Source organism: Schistocerca americana, chromosome 2 (assembly GCF_021461395.2).
Source record: "Schistocerca americana isolate TAMUIC-IGC-003095 chromosome 2, iqSchAmer2.1, whole genome shotgun sequence".
NCBI classification, from domain to species: domain Eukaryota; kingdom Metazoa; phylum Arthropoda; class Insecta; order Orthoptera; family Acrididae; genus Schistocerca; species Schistocerca americana.
The window spans coordinates 358,985,393-359,011,833 of NC_060120.1; the positions used below are offsets into that span (position 1 = coordinate 358,985,393).

The 26,441-nt window shown below is 38.5% G+C and overlaps 1 protein-coding gene across 2 annotated transcripts in view; it reads left to right on the plus strand.

Annotated features, from left to right (window-relative positions):
• Positions 1 to 26,441, plus strand: part of LOC124590307 — a 108,619-nt gene that overhangs the window by 8,254 nt on the left and 73,924 nt on the right. For both annotated transcript variants that reach the window (XM_047131640.1, XM_047131639.1), the window contains exons 3-7: positions 4,661 to 4,796; positions 5,103 to 5,317; positions 24,299 to 24,359; positions 25,152 to 25,280; positions 25,391 to 25,539. In XM_047131640.1, coding sequence (XP_046987596.1) covers positions 4,661 to 4,796; positions 5,103 to 5,317; positions 24,299 to 24,359; positions 25,152 to 25,280; positions 25,391 to 25,539 — 690 coding nt within the window. The remainder of the gene's footprint in view (positions 1 to 4,660; positions 4,797 to 5,102; positions 5,318 to 24,298; positions 24,360 to 25,151; positions 25,281 to 25,390; positions 25,540 to 26,441) is intronic.

A 26,441-nucleotide genomic window follows, 5' to 3' on the forward strand; every position in this document is an offset into this window, starting at 1 on the left:
TCTAGTCTCCAGAAAAGTCATTATAGTCAAATATAATACGTGTTCCAAAATTCTACAACTGATGGACGTTAGAGATATAGGTCTATAGTTCTGCACATCTGTTCGAAGCCCCTTCTTGAAAATGGGGATGACCTGTGCCCTTTCCCAATCTTTCGTAATGCTACGCTCTTCTAGAGACCTACGATACACCGCTGCAAGAAGGGGGGCAAGTTCCTTCGCGTACTCTGTGTAAAATCGAACTGGTATCCCATCAGTTCCAGTGGCCTTTCCTCTTTTGAGCAATTTTAATTGTTTTTCCATCCCTCTGTGATCTGTTTCGATATCTACCATTTTGTCATCTGTGCGACAATCTAGAGAAGGAACTACAGTGCAGTCTTCCTCTCTGAAACAGCTTTGGAAAAAGACATTTAGTATTTCGGCCTTTAGTCTGTCATCCTTTGTTTCATTACAGAGTGTCTGGACATTTTGTCTTGATCCACCTACCTCTTTGACATAAGACCAAAATTTCTTAGGATTTCTGCCTAGTCTGTGCATAGAACTTTACTTTTGAATTCATTGAACATCTCTCGCATAGCCCTCCTCACACTACATTTCGCTCCGTGTAATTTTATGTTTGTGTGCAAGGCTTTGGCTATGTTTATGTTTGCTATGAAGTTCCCTTCATATATTTGTCTTTAGCGTAATATGAGATATTTCAGAACTTCCACATTTCCTGCTGTTGTGCAAAGTACTTTTCTACTAAATTGTGAAGGAATTTTTATCTGTTTAGAAAATCTGCGTGCATGGCGCCTATCATTCCCTGTATGCTTAACAAGCTCTTTACCATCATTGATCAGCAATTTTATGTGGGACCAGAACTTTCTCTGGTACTGAGCAAGATCTGTCACTAACATATGATGGTGAAAGTTGTTGCATGCTTCCTGCTTCAATCTCTTACAGATGCACGAATTTCTACTAACTTTTTTCTGCCAAAATTTATGCGTTCTTTTTTGGACCAAGAGTGCAACAGTCTTTGTTTCCTCAGCATATTCTGAATGTTGTTATTAAACAACTGGTGGCCCTTTTCCATCGTTAATCCATTTACTTGGCACTTAATTCTCCAGCATGTGATTTATAATCTGTTTAAATGTTGCCCATGATTCCTGTATGTTTGACAGTGGAACTAAATGAATTCCAGTAATTGTCCAAGTTGAATGCTAAAAACTGCTTATTTGCTGTTTCTAGCATAAAAACTCTTCGAGTTTTCTTAATCAGTTTATTGACTTAATGATCATTGCTATGTTCACTAACCTCTATACTGACATTGTTGACAAGTTGTGGCCTGTTTGCAGATACAAAGTCCGAAATATTTGCATTGCATATGAGTTATTGAACACGCTGCTCAAGGACATGCATTCATATATTTGTCTTTAGCGTAATATGAGATATGTCACAACTTCCACATTTCCTGCTGTTGTGCAAAGTTGCTTTTCTACTAAATTGTGAAGGAATTTTTATCTGTTTAGAAAATCTGCAAGCATGGCGCCTGTCATTCCCCGTATGCTTTTTATCATGTTGACAATAACAGAATTCGTCATTATCATCCCATGAGCCGAACATGTTAAAGTGCGATTTCTGGGGTATAAGGAGGTGAGTCTGCCCCTAACGATGAGGGCTAATGAGCGGCCAGCCTGGATGTGGTGTGTAGACAGTTTCCTGCATCTGGCTAGGTAAATACTGGACTGGTATGCATACCACGTCAGATACATGCTACACAAACAGTTACATAACATTCTAACATAAATTTATTCAAGCTGCTGGTAGTCTGTTGTGGAGGTAGTTGTGGCATCTTGAAGGATTTGTAGCCTCCAGTTACCACTGACATTGCCTCAACACATATAACAAATCTGACTACATAGAATGTTAAGGACCGGAAGATGAAGAAGAAGATCATTATAATCTCATGGTTGAGACAAGAACCTAAGGCTGTGAACACAGACCTGCATAAAAGTTGTTACCTGAAGTGTGTGTTCCATCATGTTTTTCAGCAGTTTCCTGGTTTCATCATCAAACAGACCTTTACCCCCAGTAATGAAGGAATCTTTTCAATTTGGAGTAGAGGTAATAGTTTTATTCAGAAACTGTAGCTTCCCTGATAATTTTGCAAAACAAATCATGCTAAAAACAAGGCAGTTGGGAGAGATTAATATGATACATCAATTTAAGTGCCTATTTTGTAGTACGCAAATATAAATATGAAAAACACCAAATATGGCACTTGAGTTTCATAAACGTGTAACTCCACATGGTACTTTCTCAGTTTGTTTCTATCAGCAAATTGTATCATAGGACAGAAAAGTCATGCAAACATTGTGTGTGTGTGCGTGTGTGTGTGTGGGGGGGGGGGGGGGGGGGGAATAGATCACTTTATTTGAGAATTTACTCAGTATTACTTTTACTACTTCGTGAATACAGTTTGTGATTACTTGATCTGTTGTGTAGACCATGGTCTGAGCTGTGTTAAGTGATAAGCTCTTGTGAACTGGCAGAACCAATGAATGTGATTTCAAATGTCAGCTACACTACTCATGCAGCTTGATTTAAATTCTTACATTTGTCGGGACAACTCTGATGTTTGTATGTCATCACATATCTTGTGTTGTGATTGGCTCATAGAAGTGTACCAAGGAGACACATGTTTGCAGAACTGAAGTGCTGTATTTGGTGGTATTTGTATTTATTCTTGTGTATTAGGGAAATAAGTAATTTAATTGATGCACCACATTGAAGGTTTCTTCAAAATGTATCTTTTTTGTACAATTTGTTGTGCAGAAGTGTCAGAAAGTGTGACATTGCTGATTAAAACTGTTACTGGAATGGAGTTTGTCAGAAGGTATTTTCTTTTGACATCACATTGTAGTTCATTACACGAAAAATGAACTATCATGTTACAGTTATATATGAACTACAGCTGGGAGGAAAAATGAAGACAAAATCCAGTTTCAACATTCAGTGACGACCAGTTATGCAATTAGTAAACTGCTGTCCTCATGTTTATAACAGTTTTTGTAAGGGAAAATTTAAAATGTTGCAATATTTTTTTTAAAAAAAATCACAGATTTCATGTTGTTTATAAAAAACTAATCATTTTGTATTATTATTATTATTATTTTCATTACCATTTTCATGAAATTTTCCTGTCCTTAGCTATGGTCTGTATTTCTGTCCCTCACAATTTCTCCTGTGAGTTAAGTGGTGACCATTGTGCAAATGAACTGGTAATACCTCACAAAATTTTAGCTAATAAATTGGTTTCAGAGCTTTAAGATACTTTTCATAGGCTTTTCATCACATTTGACTTTCTTGAGTATTATCTTTAATTTGTTTGTAATATTATTTACCAATTAAAAAACTGCAGTCTCAAAATCTTAAAGTACATAACACTTAACATTTTTGTGGAAACAATACATGTGCACTTGTTTAGAGAAAGCTTTTGACAATGTTGACTGGGATACTCTCTTTCAAATTCTAAAGTTGGCAGGGGTAAAATACAGGGAGCGAAATGCTATTTACAATTTGTATAGAAAAAAGATGGAAGTTATAAGAGTCGAGGGACAGGAAAGGGAAGCAGTGGTTGGAAAGGGAGTGAGACAGGGTTGTAGCCTGTCCCCAATGTTATTCAATCTGCATATTGAGCAAGCAGTAAAGGAAACAAAAGAAAAATTCAGAGTATGTATTAAAATCCATGGAGAAGAAATAAAAACTGAGGTTCGCCGATGACATTGTAATTCTGTCAGAGACAGCAAAGGACTTGGAAGAGCAGTTGAACGGAATGAACAGTGTCTTGAAAGGAGGGTATAAGATGGACATCAACAAAAGCAAAACGAGGATAATGGAATGTAGTCATATTAAGTCGGGTGATGCTGAGGGAATTAGATTAGGAAATGAGACACATAAAGTAGTAAAGGAGTTTTGGTATTTGGGGAGCAAAATAACTGATGATGGTCGAAGTAGAGGAGATATAAAATGTAGACTGGCAATGGCAAGGAAAGCGTTTCTGAAGAAGAAAAATTTGTTAACATAGAGTTTAGATTTAAGTGTCAGGAAGTTGTTTCTGATAGTATTTGTATGGAGTGTAGCCATGTATGGAAGTGAAACATGGACGATAAATAGTTTGGACAAGAAGAGAATAGAAGCTTTCGAAATGTGGTGCTACAGATGAATGCTGAAGATTAGATGGGTATGTCATGTAACTAATGAGGAGGTATTGAATAGAATTGGGGAGGAGAGGGGTTTGTGGCACAACTTGACAAGAAGAAGGGATCGGTTGGTAGGACATGTTCTGAGGCATCAAGGGATCACAAATTTAGCATTGGAGGGTAAAAATCGTAGAGGGAGACCAAGAGATGAATACACTAAGCAGATTCAGAAGGATGTAGGTTGCAGTATGTACTGTGAGTTGAAGAAGCTTGCACAGGATAGAGTAGCATGGAGAGCTGCATCAAAACAGTCTCAGGACTGAAGACCACAACAACATTGTCAAAATGCCATTCTCATTTTCAGTTTCCCTCTTTATAGTTAGTTCGTTTCAAGAAATTTGTGCCAGATCTCATGTTCTATCAGTACCCTTTATAGTTACAGTTATTTCCACCAGTAAAAGCTCCTTTCTTTTTTCTTCTAGTGCTCCCTACTCTTATGTGTCATCAGTAAATGAAGTAAGAAACTCAAAGAAAGTAACAACTCCAGTTGGTAAGCTGAGACTTCTGATCCGTGTATGCCTAGTCAGGAAGTGCCTACATGTTCCTGTTGAACTTATTGTAAGTAAATTATGCTAATAACTTTCTCTTTCGTCTACATTGATATAAAAGGGCTTCATTGATGACATCGGTTGTGATAATTTTGTGCTTGATTGTCACAAGCAGGCTTTGAAGACACTCATGGGAGACATTAGGCAAACATTTCATGAACTATTGGTGAATTGTTGACTGTGGCAGCAATATCCCTGATAAATATATGCATTTTATTGAATGAACCTGTACAATTGTATTTTAATCATTGTCATACAGCTGTAAATGAAGTTACTGTGATATAATGTGCACAAATGATTATCTTCTGTTTATTAGGTTCGTCATCATGCAGCAGCAGGTGTGTACACCACTGGCTCAATTTTAAGTGATGAGATTCGAGGAGAAATCCTTCTATCAACATTGATGCCATGCAGTCTCCTTAATTTTAACCTTGATCTTGACAATAGTTCCTTTCTTGATCACACATGGGTGCTGCCATCCTGTATAACCACAGAGTTTGTGCCATGCAAAGCACTTGGGCTTACTTTAAAGTAAGTAATACTGTATTTCTGGATATTCTCATCCACAAATGGAAGCAATATAGGAGCTTTAAAAACATGCATATTTGACAACAAAATTATTAGTGTCAGAAGTAGCAAATGGTGATAATGGGATTTTAAACTCTAACCATCATTCTTATTACGTGGTACAAAGACAGCCTGTGTTTAAGGACCTACAGGATGTAGGTTGCAAATAAAAGACATTCTTAAACAGGTTAAGTAGTTTGGAGACTGAACCAAGAATAGTGTCTGAGATAGAAGGGATATTTAGGAATCTAATACGCAGAGAAAGAATATCAGGGGGCAGTTAGTTCTATATCTACACAGTCTATAACATTTTCCCAGTGGGCCCTTTGACCATGAAGGCCACATACTTAAAATACACAAAAGCACACATATGAGCATAAACTTACCCTTACCACGAACAGTAAAAATAACAAATATTCCTAGGCTACTCTGGTTGTACACTCTGCCTAAAATATGCAAAGATGCCATACCACTGAGACCAATTGTTAGTGCTATAAGCTCTTCTTCATATAGGCTGGTAAAGTATTGAACTAAATTATTGCCACCTATTGTCAGACGCTGTGACATCACATAAAGAAATCACACATCTTTATCAATCTCATAAGGTAGAAGAGGATAGGCCCAAGTTAATTCCTGGTCAGCTTCGATGTGGTCTCCCTTTTTATGAAGGTACCAGTGGAAGATACATTAAAACTGCCGGTGACTCGGTTCTCCCGGAAAAGTTTAAAATAAGTATTTCGGTATACCTCGACAATCAATTTGTTTTCCTACGATGAAAATTATTATGAAATAATTAATGGGGTAGCTACAGGTTCACCACTGTCACCATCCATAGCTGTCTTTTTTCTTGGAGGATTTTGAAGAATAAGAATTGAATAGTGCTCTGTTATATCCATCCTGCTTCTTCAGAAATGTTGATGATACAATTGTAATCTTGCCATATGGCTGTTAGACACTGCAGCAATTCATCAGTCACATGAGTGGTGTACGTCCAAACATAAGATTTACAGCAGAGGTTGAGAAGAATATGAAGTGGCCTTCCTTATATGAGTTTGTCAGTTGAAAATCAGAAGTATGACTCTGCCGCTCTGTGTATATAAAACGTATGCATACAGACCTGTATCTGATTGTGCATAGCTTTCACCATTCAGCTCAGAAGAGAACTATGCTGAAAACACTAATACACAGAGCCAGTACTATAATGGACAAGGAACACCTCAGCTCAAAGATTAATCATCTGGTGATGGAGTTTGGAGGGAAAGGATATTCTGTTCATGATATTAAGACAAAGCTGTCAAGGACTTTTCAACCAAGCCATGAGGACCAACACAGATGGTGCAGGCATTAGTAAGATAGATAAGAGTCCCAAAGGGGCAAGGAATCAGACCAGTCTGCAGCCACCCAAGAAAGTAAAAGAAATGTTGCAAGCCATTAAAGATAATCTTGACCTGAGAGTGCTACAGATTTATAATATTCCTCACAAGTGTGGCAAAAGTTACGTGGGCCACTATATGGACTGCAGCTGGTCATTGTATTGAGCATCAGCAGTAGCTTAAAAACAGGAATCTTAAAAAGTAAATGGTGCCCGAGCACAGCCTGTTAATAAGCACAAGATTTTGTTTGAACAAATGAGTATTCTTGCTCTCACATCAGACTATTAGGACTCTGATGAAGGAAGCAGTTGAAATGTGACTGTACGAAAACGACTTAATAGTGACACTGGCTATGTTCTAAGCAATGCATTGTTAGTGAGATGTACCCTCATTTTATAGACAGCCTTTCAGAACCAATCATTTTAACTTTGACCACCACTTTGCAGCTAGTTACTTATTTTTAGTGTTTTTGTGATGAATGAAGAAACTTGGGTGTAAGTATTTTTCCTGTGTGCTACAATGATTTACAAGATAATGTAAGCGTGCTATTCTTGGCAGCCTTATGTGATTATGATCTCTTATTTTTTAAAATTGGGTATTCTGAAAAAGTAAATGTGACATTGCTCCATTATACAGATCATCTGATGATGCATTTTAAGAATGCAAAACTGGTTGTGACTTTTCAGTGAAGGACTTTAACAATCTGAATGGAAGACTTCTTATTCAACGCACAGAATTTTGGTGACAGTTGCCCTCATTTTAAAGTTACATGGAGGTATTACTTTTAATTGATGATAGTATGTTTCACAATATGGGCCACATTTGGGAAACATCAAGTTTGAAATCTAAGTGCTGCACAGTGTTGCAGTGTTCTCTCAGAAAGTTTGATCTGTGAGAGGATTTACCAGAACGAACATCTGCATTGACTTTAAGCGTACTGCGGAATTCCAGTGCAGCAAGTTGTGCACATATGTTACTCAGTGTCACTTAGCTGTGAGCACCCCCAGTCCAGCTAGAATGAGCTTAGTGTGGCGAGCAAAGTGGTTTCTATGCTGGAAAAGCTTTGGAAAAGTTCTGTGAGGGCGTATGAATGGAAACAGTAATGCCCAGCTGTGTTATTTACTGAGCTGGGGCAGAAAGTGCTTAGCAGTGCAGGTATGCTAAGGTGGCCTAAAATTTCTACCTTTCTTTGGTACAGGGAGGAAAACTACACATACGCATATTGAGATTTTACATAAACAGCTAAACTTAAGATTCAAAGTTCTCAACAGTGAGATGGAAATTCCACTCGGCTACACCACAGCTTGCAAAAATGGGAACTACATTATCTTTACCCCTTATCCATTACGTAAAAGTAAAACTTGTGCAGCTTTCTTTTGTTAACGTCAAGTAATAATTTATGGATATCATTTCTTGTGGTTTACCCAGGGAGCTCTTTTGTAAATAGTAAATTAAACCACAAGAGATAATATTATGAAAATGAAAGTTGCTGCTCATCACTGTGGCTTCGGTTGCCAGAGACTGTGGTTATGTGTGTGTGTCAGTTGTGTTTGCTTGAGAGTGTTTTTGTGTGTCTGTTGTACATTTTTGATGGCTGCCTTGCTGGCCGAAAGCATTATTTGTGACAGTCTTTTGTTGTGCCTATCTGCAACTCAGCACCTCCTCTGTATGGTGTGTAGCAGTTTTCCTTTTCATAATATTATTTCTTGTGGCTTAATTTACTATTTACAAAAGCACTAACTCAGCAATTTTGAAAACTATTAATGTAACATTGTATAAGAAATATCTGAATATTTACAAATTGTATAACAACAGGTTCATGTGCATTTTAGTGCACTTTATGTAAAGCATCATTTATGTAAATTGGCCAGTAGGCCCAAAATTGTAAATTTTATATTGTATTTAGTTATGTCATTGATGATGACATTGCTAGAAGAGAGGCAGTAAAAGCAACAGCCAGTGGCAGACTAAATAACTTTGGGAGTGGGGGAACACAAAGAATGGAAGGATTGGACAAGAGTTGTTGTTTGTGGATGAAAAAAAAAAAAAATAATTATCATATGAGACCTCAGAGTGCACACCTCATTCATGCTGGGAGAAGTTGGAGTGAGGACTTCATGTGGAGACACTGTACACACAAGTTGGTCATCTTATGTTCTGAAAGGTAGACATCCACACAATCGAAAGTGACAATTTTTAGATGTCAATGTTCGACTTAGTTTTTTTCATGAAGCATTTTATGGGGGTGGAAATTATTTATTCACAACTGATACAAAAGAGTTACATGTTGGCACCTGTTACTGTCCTTCAAAGTAGTCACCAGCATTGTGTAGAACCAATTGCCAACGATGTGGAAGGCACAGTATACTGTTAGCAGAGCCTGTTCTGTTGACGGTGTGAATGGAGCGGTCTATAGTTATGGTGATTCTCTTGTGCGACTGTAATATTGTTATCCTAACACATTACATTCCTCCACTGCAGACTGTAAATGCACAGTATTACTGTTCATTTTTGGAGCATCACCTGTAATCAGCTTTGCAAAAGAAGCGGCGACACTTTCTGCACAACCCACCCGTCATTTAGCATGACAATCCGGGGGTGCATTCAGCACTAGCTGTGGCTGCTCTGTTCAGTCAATAGGACTGGGAAATACTGTACAATCCACCATACTCCCTGGACTTAAGTCCTTGTGACTTTGATTTGATTCCGAAGATGAAGGAACCAGTTTGTGGCATTCGCTTCAGAACTATTCCAGAGATTCGACTGGCAGTAGACCCCTCCATTCGCACCATCAACAGAACAGGCTCTGCTAATGGTATACTACGCCTTCCACATTGCTGGCAACGTGGTTCTACACAATGCTCGTGACTACTTTGAAGAACAGTAACAGGTGCAAACATGTAACTCTTCTGTATTGGTTGTGAATAAATAGTTGCCACTATTTAAGTTTCAACACTCGTATGTTGCAAACTATAAAGTTTTTGTCAGGTTTCATGAGAAACAGAGTTATAGGTGTATTAAATTAACTTCTTCATTTAGTGTGAATTTGGGAAGCACTTTCTGCCTGCTTGCTGTGCTATCTCAACACTTTTTAACTGCAAGGGGACTAGTGCTTTTCAAAAATGAACATTTTATTTGAAACCACAAATTACAGTGCCATCTAGTTTACTGAATCATACTGACTCGACAGACTTACATTCACTTAATCGTATAATTAACATGCTCTGGAATTAAACTTTATTAAATTTAACTTAAAGAAGTGAACTTTTTGCACTGGTTCATGATCATCCTCTATGTAATTACCAGTTCCAGTCATAAAGTAATGGCTCCTGTTGTTTTCTCCTTCATTAAGTTGCTTGTATATTCATCACGAATTTGTTGTACTTTCACACATCTCCTCCTGCATCCCACTTCAGTAACAGCATCATACATCAGTAGATGACAGCACTGTAAAGTTTAGAAAATGACTGACACCAACGTACATATAAGACAGTGTTCAGTGGCATTCTGTGATTGAATTCCTCATTGAAGGAGGTGAAATGCCCAGTTGCATTCACAAAGGCTCACGGTATTTGGAGATGCAATAGTGGATGTCAGCACTGTTTGATGATGGATTCATTGTTGTAGAGAGGCGGAGGGTGCAAACACAGTTGGCGGATATGATGCAGTGCAGCTGGCCAGTGATTGCAGTTCTGTCCAGTGTGTCGACCAAATCATCTGTGACACCCGCAGCATAACGTCACATGAATTATGTCACCAGTTATTCATGAGTAAAAACAATGTGATGGCTATTATTGAAAAACTGGGCTACCCCAAGGCTTGTGCAGTCTGGATAACAGGAATGTTGATAGACCAAATTAGAGAGATGGAATTACATTTTGGTGGAGACACATGAGTCTCAAATTTATCTTTTGTAAGTATAGCAGCTGAAGTAATGAATTAAATTTTGTGCCAAGACCAGGACTTGAACCTGGGTCTTCTGCTTACGAGACAAGTGTGCTAACCACTACATCGACCAGGACTTGAACCTGGGTCTTCTGCTTAAGAGACAAGTGTGCTAACCACTACATTGACCAGGACTTGAACCTGGGTCTTCTGCTTACGAGACAAGTGTGCTAACCACTACATCACTGTTGCATTGTGACTGACACAGCTGCATGGGTTACCCTAGTCCAATGCCCTCCCTAATGCAAACTTCAATTCATGCCTTCAGCACAGTTTCTCTTCCAGCATGTCTGCTTAGTAAACACGAGACCTTTGTTCAAGTCCTGGCCTTGGACAAATTTTAATTCATTACTCCAGTTTCAATCCTTATCGATTATTAGAGAGACCATGCACCATAAGACATACATTTGTTCACCCCATTCAAAGAAGCTAATTGGTGGCATCACTTTGAAGATGCACATACCATGAAAAATTCTTTGTACCAGTGACTGAGGAAGCAATATCACAGTATTTACTGCTCAGAGGTACATGCTATTGTTTCAAGGCAGGAACAAGCTGTGGTCAATGATCATGATCATACTGAAAAGTGACAAACTAATCGTGAGTGTTTCAGCAATTATCCTATGCGTATTGCATTTACTTTTCTTATAAAATACAAATTAAAAAATATGTCCTCATATTTTTAATCCAAAAACATTATTTCAGATTCAGTTGTTAGCTTAAATTCCACACCCAGGTTATCAGGTCTTATAGCACAGTCAACAAAGACCAGAAAGTGTCAACAGGGGGGGGGGGGGGGGGGAGTTTGTGTAGTCACAAATTTTTGTCAAGTAGTAGGGGGAGTTTAATGAAGAACATACTAAAAATCCTGACCAGTGGAGTGTGAGTGTGGGGTGGGGTGGGTTTGTAAAGGTCACTTTCTTAGATTTTCTTTTTTGTTTCACTATCTTCAAAACTGTGGCTTCTAGTGAAAATGTTTCCCAGTACAAAATTAAACTACATTATATTTCTAACAAAAAGATTTTATTAATTTTTTGTCTAGCACCAATAATTTCTGTATTGCAGGGGATGACAAAATCTCATATTACTAAATATAGTATTTTAATGATATATAATTTATATATATTGCTAAAAATGTGGGTTAAGAACAAATATTAAATGTTTGTACCACAGCTACATGCAGTAGAACTGTATTAACTCATTCAAGTAAGGCTACAGTGACTGCTGCACTCCCTACAGATGTCGTAAACTTTTTTGACTTCTTTGTGTGGCTCCTGCTTATGAGAAGGATTCAGACAGATTACCATACATTTCAGAACTACTGTCAGCATCAATTTCAGAACCAGATTCTACAAGCAGCCTCAGAATTTCTTCATCTGTCAAATTGTCCTCCATTCCATGACAAACTTTTGCTATCAAGACAACTACAGAAGCATACTGCGACAATGAATGTGCGTGAACTGGTTATTCTTGTAATATGTTTTTCAAGTCACATAGTACTTTCTAGAAGCAGGAACATTCATTTAGCGGCTCTCCAAGGTACCAAAAGAACAAACAACTGTCTTCAAGCCAGAATGACTTGCGACACACCGTGCAGAAAAGCTTGAAGGTGTTTATTTTCCAGAAAGAACATTAACACTACAATATGGATATGATTTGCTAATAGTACATATGCAAGAAAAGCATGTAGACAGAATCTACATAAATCTCTGCACATTGTTCTACACTGCAACTGGGGAAATTATTAGTCATCCTGTAAGACAGTTGTCGTGTCCTTCCAGAAAAAGTGACTTCCTTCACCCAAGCACTGATCACATTTTTCAGTTTACAGACAGGCTATATCTTCCCAGTATTTTCTGTCCAATTCTCTTGTGAAAGTAAAACCACTTTCATGAAGCTTGTGTTCATATAGTGGGGTTATTTTCAGTTTAAGTAAGAACTTACTTGCAGTTCTCAAGTGAGCTTAATGTAAAATACACTCCAATAAACAGTGACTGAAGAGTGCTTAATTTGCAAGTGCGATGTTGTCAATGACCTATGTAGTGTTAGTGGGAAAGGTATTTGATTGATGCAGTGGCTTCTTGTTGCTGTTTGTCATTGACAGCATGTTGAAAAGCCATGTAACCTTGTTATAGTCACTTGGTGCTGAATTAATCAATGACCAGAAAGATACTGCAATTTTCTCACTGTCAGTTGTTTTACAGATAGACTGCATAAATCTCTTCCACTCAGAAATTGCCAGTACTTGTGGAGTGGGCTGCACTTAGTGGAGCAATTTTACCACATATCCACAGTATATCTTGCAAAGTGGGTGCCAGTATGTGTGATGGAATAGGACTGATCACATTTAAGTCTAGAAGAGTAATCTGCTATAATGCATTGCTTGACATGTAGTGAAATATCTGAAGCTCCATGACACCTAGGTTACCTACTTCTGTTACTGAGGGAGCCAATTTAAGAATCTGGGCCTCTTCTGATGTTGGGAGAACTGAGGCTGTGATGATGCATTTAGTACTCTCAAACAGCGGAAAGTATTCTAGCCATTGATATTGGTGACTATGAAGTATTGTCAAATACGTATTGACAGCATGTTACACTTGGGACAGACTCTTCAATGTGGTAGACAGTTGACTGCTTCAACCATTGAATTTTTTTTACATAATAGCTCATTCAACAAATGCAAATAAGTACTTAATGAACTGAAAACAACTGCACTATATAAACATGAGATCAATGAAGTTACCTTTGTCTACTCACAGGAGACAACTGAACAGGAAAAGCTAGGGATTTATACTCTCTGTAAACTGAAAACTGAGCAGTACTCATAGTGGCGAAAGTTGCCTTTCCCGGAAGGGTGCTACAGCTGCCATATAGCATAACTCAGAATTAATTTCCCTGTAGGAGTGTAGATAAGTGCACAGAGATTAACTAATATTCTGTCCATATGCGTTTTTTGCATTAATATTATAGTAATTCAGTCTGTATTCCAGGTAGTGTAAATAATCTTTTTGGGACATAAACAACCCCGGGCATGCCTGCACACTGTGTCGCGAGTGATTCATAAGGCAAGCTGCAGAAGAGTTGGTATAACTTTCTGAAATACCCTGATTTGCTTTCTATGACATAGTGTGGTAGAGAATGGGAAGTTACCTGCTCACTCTTTGTTTAGACCTTTAAATGAGGGAAGGGCATAACCACAATATGGCAACGTACCATCCCTCACGCTTCTAACCTCCACCCTGTTACACCCCCAGAACACAATTTATCCCTTAATATGATTGTGCTGCACTTGGATGTCGTACAAACATTTAATATTTGCTCTTAACCACATTATTTAACAATATACATTAATTCAGTACGTTCAGAACACTATTTTTAGTAATCTGCTGTTTTTCCACCCCTTGCAGCACGGGACCTATTAGTTCCAGAGAAAAGAATAAGAGGACTTTTTTTGGAGGAAATTTAATGAAGTTTAATTTTGTGCCGAGGAAAATTTGTGCTGGAAGCCACATTTTTCAAGACAGTTAAGAAAAATCTAAAAAATTAACTCACACCCCACCAGGCAGGGTTTTTAGTGTTATTCTTTACACTCCCTCCTATTACTGTACAAAAATTTGTGACTGCACAAGTCTTTTACCCAAAATTACCTTCATTGAGTGGTCTAACAAATGAATTCGTAATTTGTTTCAAACAATGGAAAATTCAGGATGGAACATAACAATATTGTGAAAAGGAAAGTGGCCACTCGCCATATAGCAGATATATTGAGTTGCAGATAGCCCAAAAAAAGACATTTACAAATAATGCTTTCAGCCCGTAAGGCCGTCGTCAAAAATAGACAACAGACACGCGTGCGCGCGCGCGCGCGCACACACACACACACACACACACACACACACACACACACACACACACATGACTGCAGTCTAAGGCAACTGTAGTCATACGGTGAGCAGCTGCACCAGTGCGTGATGGGCGTCGTGACTGGGTAGGGTAAGGAGGAGGCTGGAGTGGGGAGGGGTGGGGTAGTAGGATAGGGTGGGTAAAGGTGGCGGACAGTGCAGTGCTGCTGGGGAGCATGCAGGGATGAGGTGGAGCACATAGGGACGAGGTGGAGAGGGTAGGGCAGCTATGTGCAGTCAGGAGGCTAGACAGAGGGCAGGGGAAAGGGGGTAGTTGAAAAGAAGAGAAGCAAGAAGGCCGGGTGTGATGGTGGAATGAGGGCTGTATAGTGCTGGAACAGGAACAGGGAGGCTGGATGGGTGAAGACAATGACTAACGAAGGTTGAGACCAGGAGGGTTAAGGGAACATAGTATATATTGCAGGAAAAGTTCCCACAAATGCGATTCAGAAAAGCTTGTGTTGGAGGGAAGGGTCCATATGGCACAGGCTGTGAAGCAGTCATTGAAATGAATGAGGTCACATTTGGCAGTGTGCTCAGTAACCAGGTGGTCCACTTGTTTCTTGGCCACAGTTTGTCAGTGGCCATTCATCAGACAGACAGCTTGTTGGTTGTCATGCCCACATAGTGCACAGTGGTTGCAGCTTAGCTTGTAGATCACGTGACTTGTTTCACAGGTAGCCCTGCCTTTAATGGGTTAGATGATGTTTGTGATCGGACTGGAGTAGGGGGTGGTGGGAGGACATATGGGGCACATCTTGCATCTAGGTCTATTACAGGGGTATGAGCTATGAACCATGAGGTAAGGGGTTGGGAGCAGGGGTTGTGTAGGGACGGATGAGTATACTGTGTAGGCGGAATACCACTGTGGGAGGGCTGGGAAGGGTAGTGGGCAGGACATTTATCATTCCAGGGCATGATGAGAGGTAGTCGAAACCTTGGAGGAGAATGTAATTCAGTTGCTTCAGCTGGGTGTTACTGAGTTACGAGGAAAGTACTCCTCTGTGGCCGAATGGTGTGACTTTGGGAGATGGTGGGAGACTGGAAAGATAAGGTGCAGGTGATTTGTTTTTGTACAAGGTTGAGAGGATAATTACGGCCTGCCAAGGCTTTAGTGAGACCCTCTGTATATTTCGAGAGGGACAACTCATCACTGCAGATGCAACGACCACATGTGGCTAGGCTATATCGAAGGGACTTCTTGGTATTTAACGGGTGACAGCTGTCAAAGTGGAGGTACTGCTGGTGGTTAGTAGGTTTGATATGGACAGAGGTACTGATGTAGCCATCTTTGAGGGAAGGTTAACATCTAGTAAGGTGGTTTGTTGGTTTGAGTGGGATCAGGTGAAGCAAATGCGGGAGAAGTTTTTGAGTTTCTGGAGGAATGTGGATAGGGCGTCCTCACCCTCAGTCCAGATTGCCAAAGATGTCATCAGTGAATCTGAACCAGGATTTTGTATGTTTAACAGAGGGTGTTTAAAAGGCCACAACAGACATTAGTAGAAAAATCTGAAATACAATGTGTAGGAGCCAAGTAATCATTGAGTTCGGTGCAAAAGCACACTGTCTGTGGGAGCAATAGCAAATTTGATAATTTCTGGACTCACATTAACAATGTCTCGTAGACTCATGATACCTGTTAGTACAAAGAGAAGATTGTTGAAATGTGAACAGTGGAGAAGGAAGTGTTCTTTGCTATCAAAATATGCCAACACTATTTAGCAGATGATGGTCATTTATACGAGTTAATACCAGCCAGGCTTGACAAGTCAGTTACACCTGCTTGTGATCATCACGAACGCAAGAGAAGGAGAGAGACAACATGCCAACACAATGTACATGAAATAAACACTCATCAGAAAACTGTTATGTATTGAATACTTTTGGGATGGAATGACATGTACCCAATAAAGTCATGCTTCTGTATCTTGTACAGCTTTATGAAACAATGGCTCTCCTGATTTCCATGTGGGTATTTATGCTGCATGATGCCAAGTATCACTTCCATTTGGTGTGTGAATCTATTCTAGTATACATATTATTCATAATAAATTTCGTCAGTAAATTATTACTTCCCATTGTACCATGATTGCTTTGACCTATAACTGAAAACTGATCACATTTTTCCTTGAATGAGTCATTTAACTTCATACTTCAAGATACTCATTTTTTTTAGCTAAAAGTTAATGTTATTTTACTCTGACTTGGTGATTTAGATGTTCCAGATATTTATAAAAAGAATGTCTAATATATTATCTTATTCATTAATTTTTGAAATTATAAGAATTAGTAGTTTTCTGCCATAACAGTTCTTTCCATACCAATGCCCATATACCTTCTGCTCAGGTGGGTGGTGAAGAGATGCCCAAGAACAGAATTCATTGCACTCTCTGATGTACCAGCTAATAGTGTCATTCTGCCACACCTGTCTGTAGCTTGTGTCTTGTCTTGGGTAAAAATTTTAGCAGTGATTCTAATTTCAGTTTGTATGTGGCATTAATTATTGGTGGCATAAAGCAAACATGGCAAGTATTGCTTGAAGAAGTGACAGCAATAGTTTCCAGAGTATAGAAATTGTTCTAAGGAAAGACAGTGGCCTAATGTGACATTTGCCAGTTATCAGGAAACAAAATGGCCGGAGCACATGGCATGAGACAGAGACAGAGAGCACACTGGTGGCACCACAAAGTATTATCCATTTATATTTCCACAGAACACATCGTGCATCTGCCATGTTACTTGCACACAACTATGTGACAAGATGAAAACGTCTTGACCTTGTGTTAGCACATGTTAATAATGGCTTATAAGGAGCCAGATGCTTCATTTTCAACAATTAAGGACCTGGTAATTAAATTAAAAAATGCCATACTCTTGAAAATTACCGATGTGAAGCATTCACAAAGCTGCTGCAGTCGATGAAAACATTGAGGAAGTGCACAATATAGCACTAAACTGTTGGCAGTTAAAGACATTTGAAATAACCAAGTCAACAGAAATATCTCAAGAAAGGGTATAAACACTATTAGAATAATTATATATACATCTATACTCTGCTAACACTGTCAAGTGCATCACAGAGGGTATGCCCCATTGTAACAGTTATTTCTTTCCCATTTATGTATGGAGCACAGGAAGAATGATTATTTGAATGTCTCTGTGCATGCAGTAATTATTCTAATCTTATCCTTGTGATCCCTGTGTGAGCAATACGTAGAGTATTGTAATGTTCCCAGAGTCATCATTTAAAGGTCGTTCTTGAAACTTCGTTAATAGACTTTCTTGGATTAAAAAAAAACTTTATGGCAGATTAAAACTGTGTGCCGGACTGAGACTCGAACTCGCAGGCAAGTGCTTTACTATCTGAGCTACCCAAGTGTGACTCACGACCCACCATCACAGCTTTAATTCTGCTGCAGAGTGAAAATTTCATTCTTTTTCTCGGAATAGTTTACGTCTATCTGCAAGAGTCTTCCAGCTCAGTTCCTTCATTGTCTCTGTGATACTCTCCCACTGATCAAAGAAATCTGTGACCATTGGTGATGGCCTTCTCTGTATGCATTCATCATCCCCTGTTAGTCCTATTTTGTCTGGATCCCATACTTTTGAGCAGTATCCTAGAATCAGTCAACAAGTGACTTGTGAACAATGTCCTTTACAGACTGATTGCACTTCCCCAGTATTCTATCAATAAACCAAAGTCTACAACCGGCTTTAACCGTGACTGAGCCTATGTGATAATTCCATTTCATATCTCTACAAAGTGCTACACCCAGATATTTGTATGAGTTGGCCGATTCCAACAGTGACTCATTGATATTGTAGTCATAGGATACATTTTTTGTGATGTGCACCGCTTTACATTTCTGAACATTTAAAACAAGTTGCCAATCTTTGCACCACTTTGAATCCTTATCAAGAGCTGACTGAATATTTATGCAGATTCTTTCAGACAGTACTTCATTATAGATAACTGCATCATCTGCAAACAGCCTGATTTTACTATTAATATTGTCTGCAAGGTCATTTATACTCAACGTGAACAGCAAGCATCCCAACACATTTCCCTGGTGCACACCTTAAGTTACCTGACGATGACTCTCCATCCAAGGTAACATCCTGTGTCCTCTCTGTCGAAAAGCCCTCAATCCAGCCACAATTAATACCCTATATGATTGTACTCTTGACAATAAGTGTAAGTGTGGTACTGAGTCAAATGCTTTTTTGAAATCAAGATATACTACATCTACATGATTGCCTTGATCCAAAGCTTTCAGCGTGTCATGTGATAATAATACTAGTTGAGTTTCACGTGATTGATGCTTTCGGAATCCATGCTGGTTGGCATTGAGGAAGTCATTCTCTTCAAGTTATTATGTTTGAGCTCTAATATGTTCTAAGTTTCTACAACAAATTGATGTCAAGGATAATTTTGTGGATTACTTTTACTACTCTTCTTGCAGACAGGTGTGACCTGTGCTTTTTTGCTAGAACTGGGCACATTTTTTTTTTCAAAAGATCTACAATAGATTATAGTTAGAAGAGGGGAAAATTTAGTATGGAATCTGACAGGGATTCCATCAGGTCCTGGAGCGTTGTTCAGTTTCAACAATTTCAGCTGTTTTTCAACACCACTGATACTAATACTTATTTCATTCATCTTTTCAGTGGTGTGAGGATTAAATTGAAGCAATTCTCATGGGTTTTACTTTGTAAACATTTGAAAATGGAGTCAACCATTTCAGCTTTTGCTTTGCTACCCTACATTTCAGTTCCTGTCTCATTTGCTAGAGACTGGACACTTAACTCTGAAGCCACTAACAGCCTTTACATACAATCAGAATTTTTTTGGGTTTTGTGAAAAATCATTTGACAATATTCCGCTTTGGTAATCATTGAAGGCATCACACATTGCTCTCTTGACAGCCACACACATTTCATTTAATGTCTATCTATAGCCCTATGCTTTGTTTTACAACCACTATCCAGTAGTTTCTGTTTCTTTAGCATTTTCTTTACGATGACTGTATACTACAGAGGTTTGTTCCCATTTTGAACTGCTCTACTGGGTACATATCTATCCAGTGCATGGTCAGCTTAAACTTGAGCCGTGGTTCCTCTACGTGCTCATGTCCTGTGCTGAAAGTTTCAAATTCGTCTTGAGATTTTTTATCTAGTTTACTGAACATATATATCTGTGTAAGAGCTTAAACTTGAGTTTCTCCTGGTGTATAAAATGTTCAGACAACTTCAGCTGTGCAGCCTTGTGATGTCTTCAACAACTGCTGTTATTTGGATAGGTAAACACCCCATAAAATCTACGAAAAAACATCCTCAAAGGAAATTTAAACTTTTGAGATCCACGGCTGTGCCGATGAAAAACCATAGTACAGCATATCCAGAAAGACACCTCACACATAGAAACGCATGCATATGCAGAAAGGCAACTCACAAGTACATACACATACATGTGCAGAAAAGCAGAAGCCCCCTCATGCACTCATGCGCACACACACACACACACACACACACACACACACACACACACACACACACACACCACATAAAAATATAGTGCCACCATACAACCAAAGGTGAACAGTGACAGAAAATATTAGTAATGAATATTAATTACCAGTGTGTGAGAAAGTGTCATTAATTCTCTCACTCTTTTGTTTGAAAGAGCAAGATTCCGAGAAGATTTTGAGCAAAAACCTCTGTCTCTCTTGTGATATTACATCTCAGCTTTCTCTGATCAATCTCAAGGAGGAAGCATTGGATAACACTGCTTAACTCATGCTAGGACAAGTTTTGAACTTTGCACCAATGTCTAAGTATTTATTAGTTGTTAGTTCTGTCAACCAAGCTGTTTTTAAACTACCTCCAGTTGCTGCCAAGCATGTTAGATCCATGCTAGGAAAACGTTTGAACTTTGCATCAACATCCAGCCATTTACCAGTTGTTAAGTTATGTCAAACAAGCTTTTTTCAAATTACCTCCAGACACTGTCAAGCAGGTTGGGAAAGAAGCATATCATATATTGACTGAGAAACATTCACCCAAGCAAAATATTGCAGCAGCTGAGTGGGTTGTTTTGAAGTCTCTCGAGATGAATACTGATTTTGTATCTTACCTGTGTACGAGGGCAATGCTAGTGTTGTGTGGGGCAAGTGGGATTATGTTCAAAAGATGCAGTGTGTACTGTCTGATTCAGACTATTGCAGACTCAGTGCTGACCTGGCAAAAAGAGTTGAGAGATAGACTAAGAACATCTTGAAGAAAAGATTAATTATTGCAAGAGTCTATCAGAAATCTTAACTCTTTTGGTGTTCCCCCTAGATTATATGGCGTTCCAAAGATCCATAAGGAAGCAGTTTCTTTTAGGCCTTTTGCCAGTAAAATTGGTGCTCTGGCATACCAGGTAATAAAGTACCTTCCTGCTCTGATGATTCCACTAGTAGGTCAGTGTGCACATCACATTACAAACTCAGCAGATTTCTTACACTAACTAGAGGAATTATGTTTGCATAACTGAGATATTTTAATGAGTTTTGATGTGGATTCCCCCCGTTAATCTTGTTCCAGTATCTGATTTATTACAGTTAATAGTGGTTAGATTTGATGTTGAATTAACTGAGCAATTGCAACATGTGTTGTGTTCATTATGATTAGTTGTTCTTAGATTTGATGTGGAATTAACTGAGTGATTATGACATGTTGTGTGTCCACTTACTTTTATTCAATGACCAGTTCTATGAGCAGATAGGTGAAGTTGTGATGGAAAGTCCTTTGTCACCTATCATTGCCAGTCTGTATGGAAGATTTTGAGGAATGTGCTGTGGAGTTGGTGGCATGTAATCTGCAGACACTTTTTTCATAGCATCTGAATTCAATCTAGCCTAATATTTGCTTCACACTGGAGGTGAAAAAGCATGGCTACCATCCCTTTCTTGATATGTTGATCAAGAAGAACATAGATGATACTTAGGTACTTGGCATGTATAGTGTAATGGTCAGGGTGGGGAGCTGTTCATCTGGTTGAAGTTGGCACAACTGCTCTCCCACCTGGACTTTGTAGGTTTGATGGACAGGCAGGACTGCAGGAATTGTCAAACGTGAAGGCTGCCACAGCAAGATAGATGGATTTCAGGAAAACTCTTTAAATTTCATCAAGCTAAAGCTGATACAGGTGTGCTCACTCAGGCAGTGGGCACAGTCTGGCATTGACACACCAAGTCTTCACGTTGGTATTAGAGCAGTGACCACCCTTGAAGGTCACGCATGCTGCTGTGAGGCAACATATTGATGTAGTAGTGAGTAGTGGCGGTGGCCAGCTGAAGCTAGCGTAGCATTCTTGCAGCCCAGAGTGACTATGTACATCACAACCAACAGCAGCTAGGCAAAGTTTTCACTGAATTACATAGGTAACCTGACAGTGTCAAAGCTCGGATCCTGAGGAACATAGCTGGATGCTGGCTAGAGCAGGCCAATTGACCTTACACACAGGTCTGTTGCACTCTGTTGCCAAACTGTTCACTGACTCCTTTGCTGCTCTTCACTAAGTGTTGCTGCTGGTAGGCCTTCAACCCTGCATATTTGTACAATTCTTGCACCGAATTGTTCTGCTGCCTGGTGGCGATGGAATGCACTGGTGATTGATGCAATGCTGTGTCAATGAGTTGTTACTGGAGTCTTGTGATATGTTGACATAAAGTGTGGGGTGGTTTACAGGACTGCTGTGTTGTCATCTGTATGCCTTCAGGATATTAATTGGATCACAGTCTCCTGAAATTCCTTTACATTGTGGTACTCTGTCCACACACTGATCTGTATCTTCAGGATGGTTGTTACTATCTGGTTCAGCATGAAGGGATCCTTCGTACCTTGGTTCACAGAGCCCACATCATCTTCAACCCTTGAAGTTCTCCATCTGACTTGGGCCACCTCAGAAGCAACTTTTACCTGAATAGCTATAATGAAAGATAGCTCAGACAAGATTAGGGCCATTTTATGGTCTGTAAAGCGTGGTGTTGGTTTGCATAAGGTGGGAGTCTATTGTATTCTTTGTGCGTGTGACATGTCCTACATTAGTCAGATCATCAGGACTGTGGAGGACCAGTGTGCAGAGCATAAGTGCTACACTCGCTTACAAAAGCTTTGCAAATTTGTTGCTGCAGAACATAGTCTTGATCTTGTCATATATAACAACAAAGAGGTTCAGGTGTGCATTTCCAGCTGTTCCTATAGCTGAGGAAGCATTTGAAATTAAGTTGGCTCATGTCCTTATAGATAAGGATTTGCCTAAATTTTGCTTGGAATCCTGCTCCCTACCTGGTCAAGCAGCAGAGGACAGAATTAATCCTGTTCATTTCCCTGTTGATAATTAATATTCACTATCAATAACTGCTGACATTAACCTTCATTAGTTGTTTGAGTACATACACCAAATAGCTGATTACAATAATTAATCTTTATTTATGGTAGACTGTATTTTGGCGTAATCACCATTTTCAAGTACGTCTAGATTGCTGTGACATCCATATTGTGTCATTAGTGGACTGTTTTGTAACTGCTGTGGACTGCTTTATTAAGATTTTAAATGGTGTCAGGATGTTGAAATAAATGTTAGTTACGACGTGACCGAAGTTACTTTCTGTATGTGCCACATTATGGTTCTTGGTTGGTATAGTCCCACCTACCAGAGTTTTTAATTTTCCTGCACAGCACTCTCTTGTTGCATTTGTGCTTTGAAACTGACAGGGTGTTCATCTGTCAAAACATCAGCAGTTGTCAAAGACGTCATCTGGCTGCATTCCCATAAGTTGTTTGCTATTTGTTGTGTCCCCTCTAAAAGAAAATGCGAAAGTGAATTTCTCAGCAGTGATGGGCTAATGTAGAAGGTATCATACTGGTTTTGTATGCAAATGTTATCACTGTGGGTGAGATATACATCCACAGCCTCATGCTAGAAGTGAAGAAGCCATCAAAGAACTGAGTGATAGCCAGTAGCTATATACTGAAAGTGCTGAAGTCTATTTTACCTATTTGAATGGTTATGGACAGGAAGAAAGATGAAATTTTTTTTACGAGCCGGTATTGAGAAAAGTTAGAGAGCCGGCATTTGAGGCTGACTGCAGAATGATTCTACTGCTGCCAATGTACTTTTCTGAGAACCATGAAGATTGGTAAGAGAAATCAGGGTCATATGGAGATATATAGGCACGTTTTTCACTTGCTCTGTTTGTGAGTGAAGCAGGAAAGGAAGTGACTGATAGTGGTACAATAGACCCTCCACCATGTGGTGGCTTGTGGAATATGTATGTAGATATTTGATACCCTCTGATATTCACTTTGTTGGTAGCTGAAATATTTTTTGAGTCGAGTGAAGAAATTATGGCAGTCTAGATGAATATTTCAAAAAATCTTCAGAATCATAATACTTCAGGGATGAAATCTACTCACTGAGGGGAAGTATGGTAACAACTATATCGATCTAAAAGGAGACTATGTGAAAAAAGAAATTTTTTTACAAAAAAAGAGTATTTTTCACCACACGAGGACACTTTCACCTTCCTCCAGTCTGGAATTTTCATCAGTGTATGCTGTTTATGTCATTCATGGAAAATGGAATTTAACTGAAAATGATTAACTGTGCATTAATTTTTGAGACGCAGTATACTGTATTTACAGGCATGAATTAAAATGTAATCTGAAATTATTTTCAGCTTTGTTGATGGAAGAGCACTTATTATGCATGTAAAGGAAGGCAGTGTCTCAGCAGAAAATGTAAGTATCTTGTCTGTAGTTTTTTTGTAACTAAGTTAACAAAAAATTGGATATGTAGCACAGCACTTGAGCTCTGGACTATTAGGAGCATTTTTGGTTAACACTATTATCTGGTTCATTAACAAGTTTGATCTCCTACTGTGTAAAGATTTATTTATCATGAAAGTCATAAATGGAGAAAATGTTTGCTGTTCCATGTCAACAATGATTAAAACAATAATTCATACATATCCAATATTTTCATGACAGAATTTTTAACATTACTGAATTTTCTTAAAATCTATAAATGAGAGAGATACTGAAAAGAACCTCATGTTCTTATAAAAGATGGGAAAACAAATATAGTAGAGACACAGCAGATATTTTATAGCATATAGTAAATAGAAATATGGAGTTTTCTAATCTTAATGTGTTGTTGCATAGCATAATTCTTTTACACGCCAGGTGAAGCAAATGGTGTAGTGGCAACTGAAGAAATGACATTCATATCTTAGTGTTTAAATTCTCCACTGTATCATCATACTGTTTCAATATTTTAGCTTTATTTTACATTTTAATTCTAAATCCCAGAAAATAAAGATAAAAAGGATTTTTTTTTACTTTACACAGGAAAGTGAATTCTTTGAAACCACTGTATTAAAAATTGTTATACCATATTCCATTTAAATTATTATTTTGTAAGATGAAAAATTATTTCAGTACATATACAACATGACCTAGGAATAGTTATTAAATAATTCTCAATTTCCAAACCTGGTAAGCAGGTTTTTCATAAAATGAGATCATTTCTAGGGCTTGATCAAGACTGGAGACATTTTGGATGAGTTAAATGGAGTGCATGTCACAAACTCGACAAGGAAAAAACTTGCTAGTATAATGAGAAAGAGCACAGCTAAACCAATCACTGTCAGAATTATCAAAGTAAGTGTGCTCTCAACATGTAACTAGTCATTACTTTTGAATCACCAGGATTTGTAGCTGTACTTCTATATTATGTCTTGCTGTATGAATTGTTTGCTTTCAATTTGTAGGCTTTCCTACATGAACCTGACATAATATATCCTCCAATTCTCACCATGCTACTTCAGGCCCATCTTGATCCAAATGAGTTGGTACGGCTGCATAAGGAAAATGCATTAGGTCAGTCCTTGACAAAACAAGTTTCGCAAGATGCTCCAAGGTAGGGAAATAAATTTTCAATCTTACAAAATCCATTTTCTTAAGTATTGCGGATATGTCTTCTCCTGTACAGCTTTTTGAAGTGTAAGCAAAAAGTGAGAAATTGGAATTGAAGTGTTACATGCATAAAAACATGATGTAATGATAAATTCATATTTCAAAACACTGCCAATTAATTAACAGTAAGATAACATAAAATAATATTGTCAAACGTCTTACTCCAACAATCCAACCATAACGAAAAAGTGAATTCTTCGCCAGATACCTTTTTCTTATAAAGTAGCAAGGCTTTCGAGGAGGGTAAGGAGGCTTTTGAGTTGTCACTCTTTCTGCAGTTTAAGTGAACTTATCCACAAAGACAAATAACACAACCATTCACAGCCATGTTGACACTCAAATTAAATGCCAATTACATAACAGAATGAAAAGGCAAAAATGCTTAATGTTGCTGTGTAATTTTGAAACTGTGAGGAAAAATGTTTAGTATGATTTATTTTGAGGCAGTAACAGTTTTCTAGTCTTTGGTGTGATGAATTTTCAATGCAAAGGGGATGTTATTGTAAACACTGAAGCCACAGTGATGTGTGTAAACTGATATACCCTTACTGTGATTTTTGAGATGACCGTGATACAAGGGGAAAAAAATATCAATCAGTGTATGCAATATTCTACACTTATCAGTTACTAGATTCAGATATATTATCATAACACTAAAAGTGATATATAACATTTAAAAGGAGAGCTTGAGCTGTTGTATTGGAGACTTCTTTGCTTGGAGCCAAAACAAAACTAGCTATTAGGAGTGATGTCAAACCCCAGAACCGGAAATGAGAAATCTAGTTGCCATGGAAAAACCAAGAAATGAAGCTATCCCCAAAAAACTTCAATTATGAGCAAAGATAA